At 39.4% G+C, this 15,061-nt stretch overlaps 2 protein-coding genes across 3 annotated transcripts in view; one reads left to right on the top strand and one right to left on the bottom strand.

Annotated features, from left to right (window-relative positions):
- Window positions 1-310: 310 nt before the first annotated feature.
- LOC117262536 (C-C motif chemokine 4-like) lies at window positions 311-1,164 on the top strand. Its single transcript, XM_033635541.2, has 3 exons — window positions 311-578; window positions 670-796; window positions 972-1,164. The coding sequence occupies exons 1-3, from the start codon at window positions 515-517 to the stop codon at window positions 1,078-1,080; spliced, it is 300 nt and encodes a 99-aa protein (XP_033491432.2). The 5' UTR covers window positions 311-514; the 3' UTR covers window positions 1,081-1,164.
- A 1,825-nt stretch (window positions 1,165-2,989) lies between these two features.
- LOC117262213 (septin-7-like) overlaps window positions 2,990-15,061 on the bottom strand; it is a 67,308-nt gene continuing 55,236 nt past the window's right edge. For both annotated transcript variants that reach the window (XM_033635000.2, XM_078168177.1), the window contains exons 9-13: window positions 9,696-9,747; window positions 9,476-9,601; window positions 8,744-8,879; window positions 6,057-6,202; window positions 2,990-5,456 (exon numbers count right to left, since the gene is read on the bottom strand). In XM_033635000.2, coding sequence (XP_033490891.1) covers window positions 5,417-5,456; window positions 6,057-6,202; window positions 8,744-8,879; window positions 9,476-9,601; window positions 9,696-9,747 — 500 coding nt within the window. In that variant the 3' untranslated portion in view covers window positions 2,990-5,416. The remainder of the gene's footprint in view (window positions 5,457-6,056; window positions 6,203-8,743; window positions 8,880-9,475; window positions 9,602-9,695; window positions 9,748-15,061) is intronic.

The raw sequence follows: 15,061 nt of genomic DNA on the forward strand, positions 1-15,061 counted from the left end.
AGATGAATTTTATCTCCTTTAATGAGAGAATTTAAACCAAAATGTTGCTGCTTTAACTTGAACATAAGAATAAAAACACTTGAAATATGATTTACTGAAAATGTTTTTATGTTTTACTTTCCCACAATGTTTCAAACATGATAACCTTTCCACAGTCTAAAAGTGCACTGAGATGTAGACGAGATAAATACTGAAGAGGCTCTTCTGTTTTCTGTGGTCGGGTAGCTGATTTTAATCTTTACAACAAAACTGTTACTTTCGTCCCCTCACCAGACACCAGCAGTCATCTGAGCATTTCTTGGCAGTGGAAGTTCTGAGGAGGTGTGGGGAAATTCTCCCCTGATGTCTCACGGGAGGATTAATATGGGATGGAAAGGCTGACATCATACGTACATCATACACATTTTGGTTCCACACTGGACAGGATTTATATCGGACACAGTGCCGAGAGTCGATCACAGCAAAGAGAGAAGAAGAACAGCATCATCCTCCTCGTCCTTTCACTGACAGCATCATGAAGACTCTGTGCATCACTCTGGGGCTGCTGCTGCTCATCGCCTGCTGCTGCGACGCCATGCGTGAGTTTGTGTCTGTGTTTGTGCCTCATCATCTGCAGAGTTTGTTTACTGACATGTTTGTATTGACTTTATCCATTTACCTTCCTCACAGCTACAGCTGTTGAGATCAGCATGGCACCTGGAAACTGCTGCTTCGGCTTTTACAACCGCGGTATACATGTGAAGAGGGTATCCAACATTACCAAGACCCACAGCTCCTGTCTGAAGCAGGCATTCATGTAAGTTTGTGCCACATTCTGCTGCTGTTATTGTCTCGTAACTGAAGATGAAATGACGAATAGAATAATGGATGACCTCCAGGCATCAGTACAAAGCCACAGCATGCTTTATAATTACTCTTAAAACACAAAAGAAGAGGGATGACCTGAGTTTTCTCTCCTGTATGTTTCACAGAGTCCAGACTATCAGAGGAAAACACATCTGCTACAGTGGATCTTTCCAGTGGGCTCTGGATCTCTACAATCAACTGCACAACACTGAGGGCAGCGGTCAGCAGCTATGAAGATGTATTATTGTATAATACTGTGATGAATTATTGCCTGGTTTTGCAGGTCTATAATGTATTTTATTAAATACATTAACTTTATTACTGGCTGTGTTATCTGATTGCTACCTTGTGTCTGAGGTTTTCAATTTAGCCCTTTTATAAATGATCAGATGACTTATGTGTTTTTTTTTTAAGTGTTTTTTTTTTTCAGTTAAAGTTTGGTTAACTTAGGTTAATTTAAAACATTAATATTAGGGAAAATGCCTATTCTATAATATATTACAGGTTGCAGACAGGACTTGAATGGCAGGCTCGTGTCACTTTGCACACCTTCTCATAATCCCCAGGATCTTTTCTTTTCGTGAGAAAATTCTTTGTCACTAAGAGAGGGCTATAATAATCACACTTACCAAGAGAGGCCGCTTGAAACGTCGGCATTTAAAGAATTGTTTTTAATAAAAAACCCATGCTGCTTTCTTTAAGGACATGAACTGACTCAAAGGGACAGATACTGTGAAATCTATCTATCTATGTTTTATATTTTATCAATCTATTAGCAGAGGTTGGGACCCTCAGGTTGGGAACCACTGGTCTACGACATACAGTGTAATTCTTCAATTACAGTGTAATTTGAACTAATGCTGTAGGGCAGGCCGGAGTTGGTTGGCACACTTTTCACTTTCTGACGTATTTCTCTGACATCATTTATGTGAGAATATTCTAAACAGCAGTGAATAAAATGTTAAGGTCTCAACTATAAATACATATGTTTTGATGCTTACAAATATTTTCTAAAATAATGAGATTTGTGATTAAATCCATGTTGCACATTTGTGCCAAACAGCCACATCATGGGGTTGTTTGGCACAATGATAAAATGCAGTGGTTATGCAAAATGATATAAAAATAATTTAAACAAGAACCAAAAAACATGAACATTTATTAGAATATCTGACTTTTTTTTCCCTTTTTTTTTTAACCAAACCATTTTAGGGTTCCCACACATTTTCAAAGGCAAAATTTCAAAACTTTTCAAGGACCCACAATATAAATAGTTTTTCAAACTCTTATCAAACATTATTTCAACTAGTGGGCATACATGAAAGGAAGAAATGGAATGCGAGGAGAAAATAAGAGAAACATATGTGATGGTCAACAAAACGTTGTCACACATGAATGCTTATTAGAGCTACGTTACACCGTCAGCTCCAAAAATACATTTGCTGTTATGTTAAATTAATTGGAAGGTTATCCATTTAAGATTATAGTATCAATTTTGTTAAACACAATAAAATTTCCATGACTTTTCCAGGCCTGGAAAATGTGATTGTGAAATTCCATAGCTTTTCCAGGTTTTTCATGACCATGGTTACTCTGCAATTTAAAGTATTTTATCAATAGAGCTGTAAAAGTACTTTTACAACTGACAAATCAACTTACTTCATATTAAGTAACAAAGTTACAAGTGTAAACCAACCCCTCATACATTTGACCCAACTTTGTGACATAATTATCATAGCTAGTTGCCATCAGTCATCACAGACCTTTGAAACTTCTATCAAAATGTAGCTGATTTCTTTGTCTATTAACTAGACGTAACACATTCCCAACATCTCAATCTAACACAGTTGTATAATACATTTAGTCCACAGACCAAAATGTTAGTGATTTATTAAAGATTTTAACACAGTAAATGAGTGCAGGACAAAAAAGCAAACATTTTGATGTTAGACTGAAAATAGCTGTATGCCAACCAACCCCGATCCCCCCTACCAGTACAGCATGTCCGATACGTGTGTGTCATATTTACATTCGTGTATGTTTTAATACAGCTCCATCCAGAGATTTTAAATGTTTGACTCCACATTATTTTTTCATTTTATGAGCGTGTTTAAAAGAATACTTGCACACATTGGGAGTTAAAGCATAACCTTGTCAACTTTAATATTAACCATGTACAGTTAGAGGCAGAACACATAAAACAAAGAAGAGAAGCAGAAAACAGTGTACATATAAAAAAAAAAAAGAAAATATTACAAAAAAAAGAAAAGAAAAATCCACTTAAACTTATGTCGATCTTAACTTGGTGTTGTTGGAAGGGCGAGTGGCTCTCAAGCATTAAAAAACAAAAAAAAACAACACTTTTTTAAACTTGTAGGACCACAGCATTGCTTTTCTCTGGACTTTAAGAGAAAATATAGCGTAACAGAGCAGTCCTGAGAAAGTGTACTCATTGGCATAGATGTATACAGTATATGTGTATGCAGGTAGAAATGTATGGAAATGTATTTGAGGATTGTTAAGACAAGATTTAAATGGTAGGTTCTGGTCTGAGTACAACTTCCTGGCATATAATATTCTGAAAAATAACAAAGAAAGAAAAAAGGCCACTGAGCAGCCTCCAGTATGTACACAATATAAGCATTTCCATCATCAACAAATCCATACAGGTAAGATTTTATGTGCTGAAGGTGTAAGGTTCATCCCTTTAGCATGTTGTTTTAAATGCACGTTTAAGACTGCAGGCAGTCTGAAAACTATACTAAAAATAACAGATTAATCTGAGTCATTTAACAAAACTACAAAGGATTCCAGGAGTCGCTCTTCAGCCTTACATATAGTATTAATAATATCATTGTCATCATATGAAAACATGAAAACTCTTGGAAAGGTTTATTAAAGGTTCGTCGGAGCACACTGCTTTCTGACTCTGACTCAGACCTGAAGTTTACAGAATAGCAGAGGGGTTGTGTTTTGTTGTGTGAGGAAGCAGTTATGTATGATACTGGTTAGTGAAGCTGGAGATAAAGCTATGGCTGAACAAACTTCTCCAAACAAGCAGTTATCTTTCTGAGGAGTCCAGGGAGAAATTAAGGTTTAAGGAATATTTGATCCATTATCCCTTTGCTGGTTTGACACAAAGGGAAAATATCACAAAAAGCTGGACATCAGGGTTCAGATCTATGACAACATCCATCACTTACACCACAATATAAAACATCTTTGTTATCACTGTAACCTGTAGAGACAACAATGAGGCTTTTGCATAATGTCTTCTGTTTAAATATGAAACACACTGCAATGACAAAAATCTGGCTGCTCTTCTGATCTCCCTTCTTCTGCCTGTCTGATTCAGATCCGACAGTATCTATGACCTCAAACACAGTTTAATAAAACACACCTGCTCATACACACACTACTGTAAATCCTGTCTAAAGGCCCGGTCACACCAACATTTACATCAGTGAATTGGCTTGTGAGGGCAGAGTTTTGTGAAGTTTGGTGAACTTCAAAGGGGGAATTTGTGCTGTTGACCATTAGCAAGCTGTCTTGACAGTGCTGACCTTTGAGAGGACAGAGAGTCCTAAATAGAGAAAGCCATTTTGGCTTTGGGGTTTACACTGCTTCACAAAGGAATGCTTTGCAGACAGTTATGAGATGGGAATCAAAGGTATAAATATATATTTTTAATAGAACAGTAAGTTTGCTAAATGGACAAAAGTTCTGTTCGCTGAATATTTGTCCTTTATTCAGAAGACATATTTGCTACAGGGAGAAACTTGTGACGAAACTAACGATGAGTAAACTGGGGGAGTAAAAGGCCAGTGTTAGTGGCTGGCCAGCATGTTAGCAATCAGCTTGTATCAGTACCAAGCTTGTAGAACCCAAATTTTGCAAAGCCACTTTCTGGTGTGACCGGGCATTAACACCACAACTTCTTTCTCCTCAGTTGCCACCTGATTCAGTTCCTTCACTCACATACACTCTCCCTTCTCTTCATACACTCTCACTGAGGTCTTTATGACTGGTGTTTAAATGTGAATATTTGTTTCTGAGAACAATAAAAGAAAGAGAGTCGAGAAGAGGGATAGTATGTCTATCTGTAGATCTATGGAATACCTAGAGAACATACAACTACTACATGTGTACAAATGGCTATGCATGGTCCCTGCCATGTGTTAACTCCGTGCTGTAGCTCAGAGGAACTCGAGGTTCTCCTCTTCGTCAGGAAATATAGGAAAATAGAATTTCACAAAAACATGCATTCCCCATGAAAACAAGAGGTGTTAACAGATACAGTGAAACCCTGCAGAGAGACGAGCATGTGGGCTGCTGAGGGCATCTGCATGTGTGTATATGTATGTGTATGTGTGTGTGTGTGTGTGTGTAAAAAGCCTCTATGTCACATGTGGTTCATGTTAAATGCAACACATAAGAAAGTTGTAGAATGTGCTGAGTGTTTTATCTGTTTATGTGTGTGTATGTCTGGAGGGCCACGGTACGAGTGAACTTCAGAGGGGATGATGAAAAAATGAGTTTGTGTCAAACTGAAGGAACCGGTCGCATCCCTTCAAAAGATTTTTCCTTTCTTCTTGTTCTTTTCCATCGTCCTGTGGGAGAAACAAGAAAAGTGAGAATATTACTTCACTATGTTGAACAATAACAGAGAAAAAACCTTATTGGTCTAATTGTTACTGCTATTCCTCAAATTTCCTCTGTGTAACTCACATCAGTGAAAAATTAGATAAAAGAGAGTGTAACATTTCACAACTCTACATACACAACAAAATATGCCTTCACTTAATTTTTCTGTGAAGATTCTCAGTCATCCAGGTCATGGTAATCATAAGTGCTATATCGTAGGCAACTGGACTTGCTTACGTTTCTTGAAGACGTTTCGCCTCTCATCCAAGAAGCTTCTTCAGTTCAGAACTGAAGAAGCTTCTTGGTGCACCAGATAAAATAAATAAATAAACTAAAAATAAATAAACACATTCATTATTCCAACTAGACTTCATGCCACATGAGATAAAACTGTAAAGATGTTGTTCCTTTTAGTGCTGGTAACCTTTAGAGGTCAGTGAAGGCAGCACAGGTAGGAAAATGTGGCGTATGAATCAATCAGTCACTGTACTGCAGACCTAAGTGAACAATGCTGCTGGTTAAACAGCAACTTTAGTCAGTTGTTGAAAAGTGTGAGTGTTACTGACTTGGAGGCGTCCAGTTTCTGTTGCTCGAGGATTCTCTGCTGAGCCTCCCAGTTGGCCTTCTCATCCTCAAACACTCGTCTCTTTTCCTCCAGCTCTTTGTACTGTGCCTCCAAGTTCCTTTTCATCTGTTCGTGGCGTCGCTCCAGCTGCGGGTCAAAGCATTACATAGACTCACTCTCAGGCTGTATGCTTCCTTCAATAAAAACAGTTGGTCATTCACTCATATAAATATTTTTTATATGACGCATTAACTCTTCAGCAATGTCTCCCTTTTGCTTCACACTCTTACATGAAACTCCTGCTGTACCGGTCACTTTTCCACTCCAATTTCCTCTGCAGCTGTTTATCAGCTCTGTGGGCTGCAGCTTCACTGCAGCCAGCGTTAAAGGCTAACTTTGCTATTTTCCAACCTGGACGCTATTTGCTAGTGCTTCGGTGTCAAGGTGACTAATCAGAACAGAAGTTTTTGAAATTGGTCCAGTATTATGCGAGACTGCTGCAGCCAGCAGCAGCAAAACCAGATGTGATGTAATCCCTATGGGTAATTGAGCATTGTCAATTTACAACCACTAGAAGTGTTTGTTTTTGCAAATGAAAGGATCAGATTGTTATTGTAAGTGTCTAATAACGTTATGAAAAGGATCCCTGCAAGACTACAAGACTGCATTCAACAGTAATTTTATCACTGTAATACACACACTTCATTCAAAGTTGATGGAAACAAATTGACACTCATTAAAGCTATCTTGATTTTTCTTTCTCATGTTTCAACAATCACCAGCTCTGGTTTGGTTAAAATAAACCCTTAATTCACCCTCTAATATGTGAAAATATGCTGGCTCTACACATGCTAAAATCAGGGTTTCTTTAAATAGTCAGGCGGGTTTGGCGATAAAAGCTTTTTAAGAAAATGAAGGGATTCTCCCAATAGAAGTTATAGGGGGCTTTTAATTTTACAAAGATACAGGAAGTGTTGAGTTTGAAATGACGGCGCGATGCATTAACTTTATCAAGGCAAACAGGAGCGGATAAAAAGTAAAAATATAAAAACACAGAGGCAATAATAAATAACGGCCCTTTTATAATGTAGTCTGTTTCAAATGAAGCTGGGAGCCTCTGCAGTTGTGGTGAGTAAAAGCCCTGCCACTATTTGCTAATGTTATTAATTTATGTCCGTCTCCATTATGAAGAAATAACATTATTTGCTAGCTTGATGCTAATGGCAGTACTCAGTGGGTTGACAAAATGCCTCTGCTGTTTCACCCCATCATTTTTCCTTTTTTACTCTTTGTGGTAATGTCCCTAGAGGAAATATCTAAAAAGCTGGGGTTTTGTTGCCGTACAGTTGTCTACAGCAGCAGATTGCTCTGTGTTCCTATTGGTCAAACTGATGGCTGTGACGGGAGCAGTTGTGAATGACCAATAGAAAATCAAACATGCTAGACTTTCTGTTGGAACGTCATGGGGCACCCCAGACGTGGCATTGGTTGTCATATACTATGACACACTACACAAGTTTAAATGATGGATTATCCCGTACGACAGTCGTTGTCGATCACGATCCACGCCATTACCTTACGACGCTGTGTCGGGCTATAATTGGGCTAATATGATGTAGTGTGAGTCAGGCGTTAGAATAACAATCTGAGTCTGTCAGTGGCAAAAACAAGCAATTATAGTCGACATACATTGATGGTGCATATTGCCCCGAGTGGTTACACTGCACCCTGTGTGATGCTGCCGTTTGCCGTGCTCTCTATCAATTCTGGACCAATTTCAAAAAATGTTGTTCCCATTAGTTTCCTAGATAGAAAACATTAGGCTAGGTTTGAAAATATCAGTTACCCTTTAATACTAAAGATTCTAACTGCTGACCCATTGATTTAAATGTCAAGATTCATGAAAACAAAAGCATGAAATCATGCTAATGTTTTTTTTTTTCTTTTTAAAATCTGACAAAAAAAATTTTTTAACTCAAGATCCTTTTACAGTTCTAGCCATTTCCAGAGCTTTCATCCACATCTGGCTGTCTTTATCTTCATCTCCATGACAACTTAACAAACTCCTTCAACTAATGAAGTCTGAGATGCTGTTTAAACCTCCAAAAAAAGACAGTAAGTTGATCTTGAGTTACTTTTTTTTCTGAGACAAATGACTATTTTATGGTAAAGAATGACATATTGGTTATATAAGTAACTGTAGTTCCAAGTTTTTAAACTAACCCCCACTGTTTTTTGTTGTTACCTACAGTTTACTACTGGTTCATTCATTCAGAATCGCAAACAAACACGTGCATCATAGAAGTCTGGTTATACTGCGGGATTACTAGAAAGTTTTTGCCATACAATCAGAATATAAGTTAAGTGGCAAAATAGAAATCTTACATAGAAACTGTTTCAGAGGCAATCTGATTTAGACAGAAAGATTTAAGACTTTACAATGAATAGTTTCAAACTGGATTTCCACTGGACTGTTGGCAGCTTCAGTAATTAGGTGCATGACCTGTTTATCAGCATACTGCCGGAATATAAAGCATTTAAATGGAACACATAAAAGCCACTGTGAAGTTGCAGGTAAGTCGTTGGACTTTTAGAAAACAAATAATTGCATCATGTTGGATGCCTTAAATGTTGACCATGAAAAAAATACAAAGGTCCAATATGTGTACTCTACAACCTCAAACCCACCTCAGCCTCTGAATCCTTCAGTTTCTGCTTCTTCTCCTTCACCTTCATTTCAAAGACCTGTTCCATTTCAGCCTCCATCTTCTTCATTTTCATGACATGCTCCCTGCGCTCCTCCTCCATCTGTGCCAAGGGACTCCTGTTGACCAGAGTGAAGGCAGAGGTTAACAGTTAGTTGTAATTTCTTCTGTTTACCTTTTTGGGGTGGCTGCAGCTCAGGAGGTAAAGCAGGTCATCCTTTAATCACAAGGTTGATTCAATACCCAGTTCTTCCTGTCTGCATGTCAATGTGTCCCTGAACAAGACCCCAAGTTGCTCTCCCCTTGACTCTTAAAGGCTTTTCAAGACCTTTTTCAAAATAATTTTAAACCAAATTTAAGACTGATTTTTGGAAAAATCATCTTTTTCTTATTCAAGAAGTGCAAATTGGTATTCGGGGCAAGTAGTTAGTATGGGGTTCTTTGCAGAGTTAGGTAGGTTTTAGGATTTTTAACATCAGAAATGGGGCCTGATATTTAAAAAGTTGAATTTAAGACATTTTAAACTTTTTTAAGACCTGCAGACACCCTGAAAACAAATTATTAAGTACTTTGGTAACATAGAAGGCGCTATATAAATGCAGTCCATTAAAAAAACAAAACAAAAACAAAAGGAAAGCAGTTTTTCTAAATCTAAAGTGCCGTTTTTTTTTCTCATTATAAATATGAAAGCAGTGGATTAGTAACCGAGGCATACTTAGTGAGCTGTCCCTTGGTCTTGGAAGTGTCCACTCCATTACAGGTGACGGCAGCGAGTTTCTTACTACGATAATTTTCATAATGGACGTTGTTGGTGACGTCCTTTAAATCTTGCATATGAGTTCTGTGGAACAGGAAGAAAGAGAAAAAAAAGTAAGTACGAAGGTGTATGATGAGGAAAGAAGAGGAATGCAATATAAGAGAGAGAGCCATCTCACCTTATAAGCATATTGCGTAGCACGGTGAAGTCACAGTGTTCACCGTTCTCCACTGAAACACACAGGGAGAGAGAGAGAGGAAGACAGAGCGGGAGGGAGAGGGACACAGAGATATCAGAGTTAGTACACATGAACACTACTCCCAGTAATAATCCCAATAATCATTATTTGGCCCCAAGGGAAACTGATACAGTCTCACACCTGTCTTACAGGCGCTCTGGGTAAATGTCAACTGATGGGGTCTATCTCTGGCTATGTGTTCACATTGAGGGGCAGTCCCAGCAAAAACAAATGTTATTGTGTCTTTGGTAAGTGAGATCAACACAGAAGTAGTGTGCATTATTTACATGATAAAACATAAACAGTGTAGTGGCAATATAGACAACAGTTAAAAAAACATAATCAAAACCTCTCCAAGTTAAAATTCAAGTTATTAATCTCTATGGAGACCTACTGTTACAAACACACACACATATCACAGTATGTCAAGTTCATTCATTCGTAGGTTATAAAGGGAGGGGGTATATTGAAAGAAGGGTATCTTCAGGTGTAGCCAATAAACGGAGGTATTATACAAGATGAGGTGTAGTAGCACATTAACAGGGCACAAAGGGCAGAGGGACATCAGGCCATGATCACATAGGACGGTTTTACTATGAGTATATGACTTTCATATTGTTTTTTACTGGGTTGGCTTACAACAGGTTGTGTCTACAACAAACTGTATCGAAGCTTCAGGCACAAATGTCTCAGTTGTGTTACAGTTTAGACAACTGAGACGTCCGTCTCAACAGCAAACAGTGCAGTTGCAAACACTCTTTTCTTTTGTGTGATTATCTAACTATGTTCATGTGGACATTTGGGCTGAATTTGAAGAAATTCCCACAAGGTGCTTTTGAGATATTGTGTACATAGGAATAGCGTGGCTGCAAGGTCACAGTGACTTTGGCCTTTGACCATCAAAATTTAACCAATTCATCCTTGAGTCCAAGTGGACATTAGTGCCAAATTTGAAGAAATTCCCTCAAGGCGTTCTTGAGACACCATGTTCACATGAGTGGGACGGATGGACGAACAACCTGAAAACAATGCCTTAGGTCACGGCTGTTGCTAGCACAGAAGCATAAAAAAAAAAACAATGCGTGGAGGAAGATCAGCCCTGAACTTGGGGTTTCTGTTAAGTAGACTATGATACAGTGCTGTTATGGTCACTTGGAAATGTCAGGTGCAACCTGCCTCCATGCCCTTGAAAGTTTGCACAGAGTTGGCACATAAGTAGATATCCAGCGTCCGACCTCAGTTTTTTCCAGGCGGTAAAAGATGTGGCATACATCCCGGCCAGAAGACAGCTCAACCTCAAAGCAGCATTAAAAGATTTTTTGGCAACCTGGGGTAAGAGCAATAAGCTGTCAACACCACAGTGATATATTATCAGCTTGTAATGCTGTGACAAACAGTTGCAGCAGGCAGAGAGCAACATTAGCATGTATTTGGGTTGTGTTTCTGGCTACCAGATAAATGCCAATTCAGCATTCAGTCACTGTTTAGTTCTGCTTTGGTCTCCACCAACACCAAGAAAATGATTTGGCTATTTAGCTACTAAATGCTATTACAATTTTTACCACCTAGTCTCTAAATGTGTCTGTCTGCTGCTTGGTGTGGAGTAGATGGAGGACAGTAGGTTTATCAGAGCTGTTTTAATGTTAACAGCTGCCTGATTTTGCTGGAAACAACATTAATTAGACCATTAGGACTGCACAGTAAATCTGCCGCCAAAGAGCAGCCAGTTGGAAAACGCTGAAACCCTTCATAGAGCTGAAGGAAACTGCAAAGTTTGGTGAATATTCTGTGGACTCATCGCTACAAGTAAGCCCTATCACATTACACACAGTCGAAGTTTCGGCACAAAACAAAGCCTCCTATCTGATCACAGCCTTTCACTGTTGGACGCCACATAGTTAGAACGAACAAGAGTTCTTGGTCAGACAACAGGAAACAGAACTGGTCTCATTTCAACAGAGTGCAGTTAGATGATTGTGAGTTTTCATCATAACAACAAAGACATGGTTACACGGTCAGATGGGATTCTGGAAAAGGACTGCAGATAAACTGCTCCTGTCGATGTATGTGGTGGATCTCCAGCCTCTTCTTCATCAAATACGCTGCTCCTGACTGGTTAGCCTCCACCCCACTGGCAGTCAATCATCAGGGGAGCGAATAAGGAGGACACCTTACCATTGATGAAACTTAAGCAGTCCCGCCCCTTGGCCTCCCAAGCCAGCCAATGACCTTCTGTCTCTTCTAGAGGAGGGAGCTCTGACGGAGGGGAGGGGTACGGTTTTTCAGTTACTGTCTGCGCCCAGCGGGGGCTAAATCTGGGTCTGGAGCAGCTGGGTTAATTATGGCTCAGACCTGGCCCGGTTCGAGCCCAGAATCGGCCTATGTTTGGCCCAGATTCAGCCCAGATTTGGCCCGGATCAACACCATAACCTGCATGTGTCCAAGCTGACTGACTAAAGAGCGCAGGGCTTGTAGAGGGAGTGTGGTGGTTGGAGGGGTGTTATATGAGGATCTATGCATGACCAGTTGGGGGTGCAAGTCTCAATGAGGGAATAAGTGAAGGAGCTCAGTGGGGTCAAGGGTCATAGGAAAAAAAAAAGGTTGTAACTAATAATATAAAGATCTTATTTGTTGATGAATGGCAGAAAATACCTGATGCATACTCCGGGTCCTTTTAAAAAATTCCAGTCATTTTAGTGTTTTTATTTGTCAATCATGGACTTTAAATTGAAAATTGTCTTAGTCCATCAGGTGTTTTGAGCCTGAGCGCTTTATCTACTAGCAGTGTATATTTAGGCCATGATGATGAACCGCTTTAATGAATCAAGAGCACACAACTGTTTCAACAACATGTGTCTGCGTTAAAAGCCTTACATTAAAATTCCAAATATGCTAATGAGTGAGAATTCATGATACCAAACCACATGTTACCTTGATGACTTCAATGAGCTGCTACATGCCTTTTTGGAAAACACTAACTCGCCATTAATTGCTCATGAACCTATAATGAATTTATAAGCAATGCGTTAGGAAGGTGGATCCCAGTCCTTGGTCCAGTGATACAGCAAGGCCTGTGCACCGTTCTCACCCTGCACCAACACAACCAATTCAACTCCAGCATAATACAGTGAGTTGAATCATGTGGTGAAGCAGGACTGAAATGAAACGGTAAAACAGTATGGGATACCACAGGAGCAGAGAAGGGAACCACAGCGTTAGAGTGATGCTTCTATTGCAGCTGTAGCTTCAGCACCAAACAGCCTCTAGTTTTCTCCATGACTATTCACAGCATCAGACCTGGGACAACAAGTGAGGATGTGAAGGCTTTAAACCTGCTGACAACACCACACGGATTTTGAGATATGTCAAGTAAGCCTCATCAAATAGAGGATAATTCCTGTTTATTACAACCTTGGCAGTGCTTCCCACAGAATAAGAGTCAGGGTGGTGGTAGCTGGCGATGGGGTGGGGCGAACAAGCAAACTTTCTTCCTTTTTTTAATGCCTGTGTGTCCCTTTGTATCATTCTGTGTCCCATCTCTAAATTCTGAGGTTTTTGTACATCCATGAATGCAGCGCAGGCGGAGCCCCCCATGAGTTCTTTTTTTCTCAGCCGCAGTTTGTCATTCATGGGGTGGATAATTCATCTTTCGATCTGTTCAGAGCTGATCAGATCAGATCAAGGATGAGAGGAACAGCTGCTGCGAGTGAATGCAGACTTTTAGATCCAGCAGAATGAACAGTTAGGTTTTACTTTCAATGCACCTGATGTTCTCCTTCTCCATCTCTCATCTCTGCCCTGAGTGTGCTATGCACTCTGACAGTGTGGAGCTATAAATAACTGAATATTTATACATTCCAATAGTGCTCCAAATGAATAGTCCAGCTCCAAGACTCTAAAAATCTATTTGTGGCAGCAGATGTTTTAATCATGCAGGCTGCCACAAATAAATTAATGTGTGGGAAACCTTGTTCGGTCCTGTTTTTGTAATTCTGGCCAATATTCTTTCCAGTAATAATATCAATATACTCTCCAAGTTAAATGCTGAGATCAAGAAACACAGTGACATCATTAAAAAGAAACCCAAGCAGCCAGACAATCATACAGGTTTTCAACAAGCTCTAAGGTTAGCCTAACATTTTTGGAAGAGAACAAACAACAAATGGTAAAATATTCGCCCAAACTGTTCGACCTACTTGCTATTACTACCTGCTGTAGTGTTCCTATACTTTGGTTTTATTTTTAACAACATTTTAGGCACGCTTACTTTCAGTTTTACATCCAAATTAAGGGCTTGTCCGTACATACGTGGGCATGTTTGAAAATCTTGCTTTTTCTATGCGTTTTGGCTTTTCATCCACATGCAAACTGCGTTTTAGGTCCCTGGAAATGAACCTTTTGTTAAATTCCATCCAGGGAGAAGGTTTTCAGTCTTCACATGTTTTGAGGGAAAACTGAGTTTTTGGCCTGTAAAGTCAGAGCATGCACCGTTATCTTGTTTATGAGGCGCCACAAGTAAGGCGACATTTTGTGCAATGGCTGAGGTGGCCAAAATAGTACTGGCTCTAACCTTGCTAACAGGAATTTTTACATTTACACATAAATGTACAGTTACTCTTAAACTATATTGGGGAACAGAGGTGTCAGAATGCACCACAGAGGTCACTGCTCCAGGTAGCCTTCCGGTAATAACTGTTTTTCAGGCTTCTGACTGGCCAACATCATCTTCTTTGCATGACTTTAGTGCCATGTTTATATCGTCGCCTCTTGGTTTTCTATCCACTTGACAACACATCCAATGTGTGGACAGAGATTTTTTTGAGGGATTTTTTTCCCGTCCACTTCATTTTCAAAAATTCCCACATCTGTGTAGATAAGGCCTAAGTGGTTTAGATTGTCTGGCTAAAATGCTGGCTTGTTTACAACCTGTCTGTTTCTTGCCCAGTCAGACTTTGTGGTATTGAGGTCACCCTGTTCCCACATCTCAGTCATTACTGTGGTGAGTAACTGATATAAAACAGTAGTAAAAGTCAATCAAAATCAGACCCAAGCTGCAATAAACTGGGATTATCCTTTAAAAACATACAGTGAGGTTGTCTTACAGGTTGACTATCAAATTAAGTGATACAAATACAAGAAAGATAATCATTCATGTGTCCCCCGGCAAAATCACAGGCCTTCTTCTCTATGGTGACACCTAGCATACACTATAATGACTGATAGTCCAAAGAATGGAGATTGTTTAAATACCCCTAAGGCATGAGGAATATATTAAATAGTGCTTATGGAGTGAGACAGTGATGAAA

This window comes from Epinephelus lanceolatus, chromosome 5, assembly GCF_041903045.1.
Source record: "Epinephelus lanceolatus isolate andai-2023 chromosome 5, ASM4190304v1, whole genome shotgun sequence".
Taxonomy (NCBI): domain Eukaryota; kingdom Metazoa; phylum Chordata; class Actinopteri; order Perciformes; family Serranidae; genus Epinephelus; species Epinephelus lanceolatus.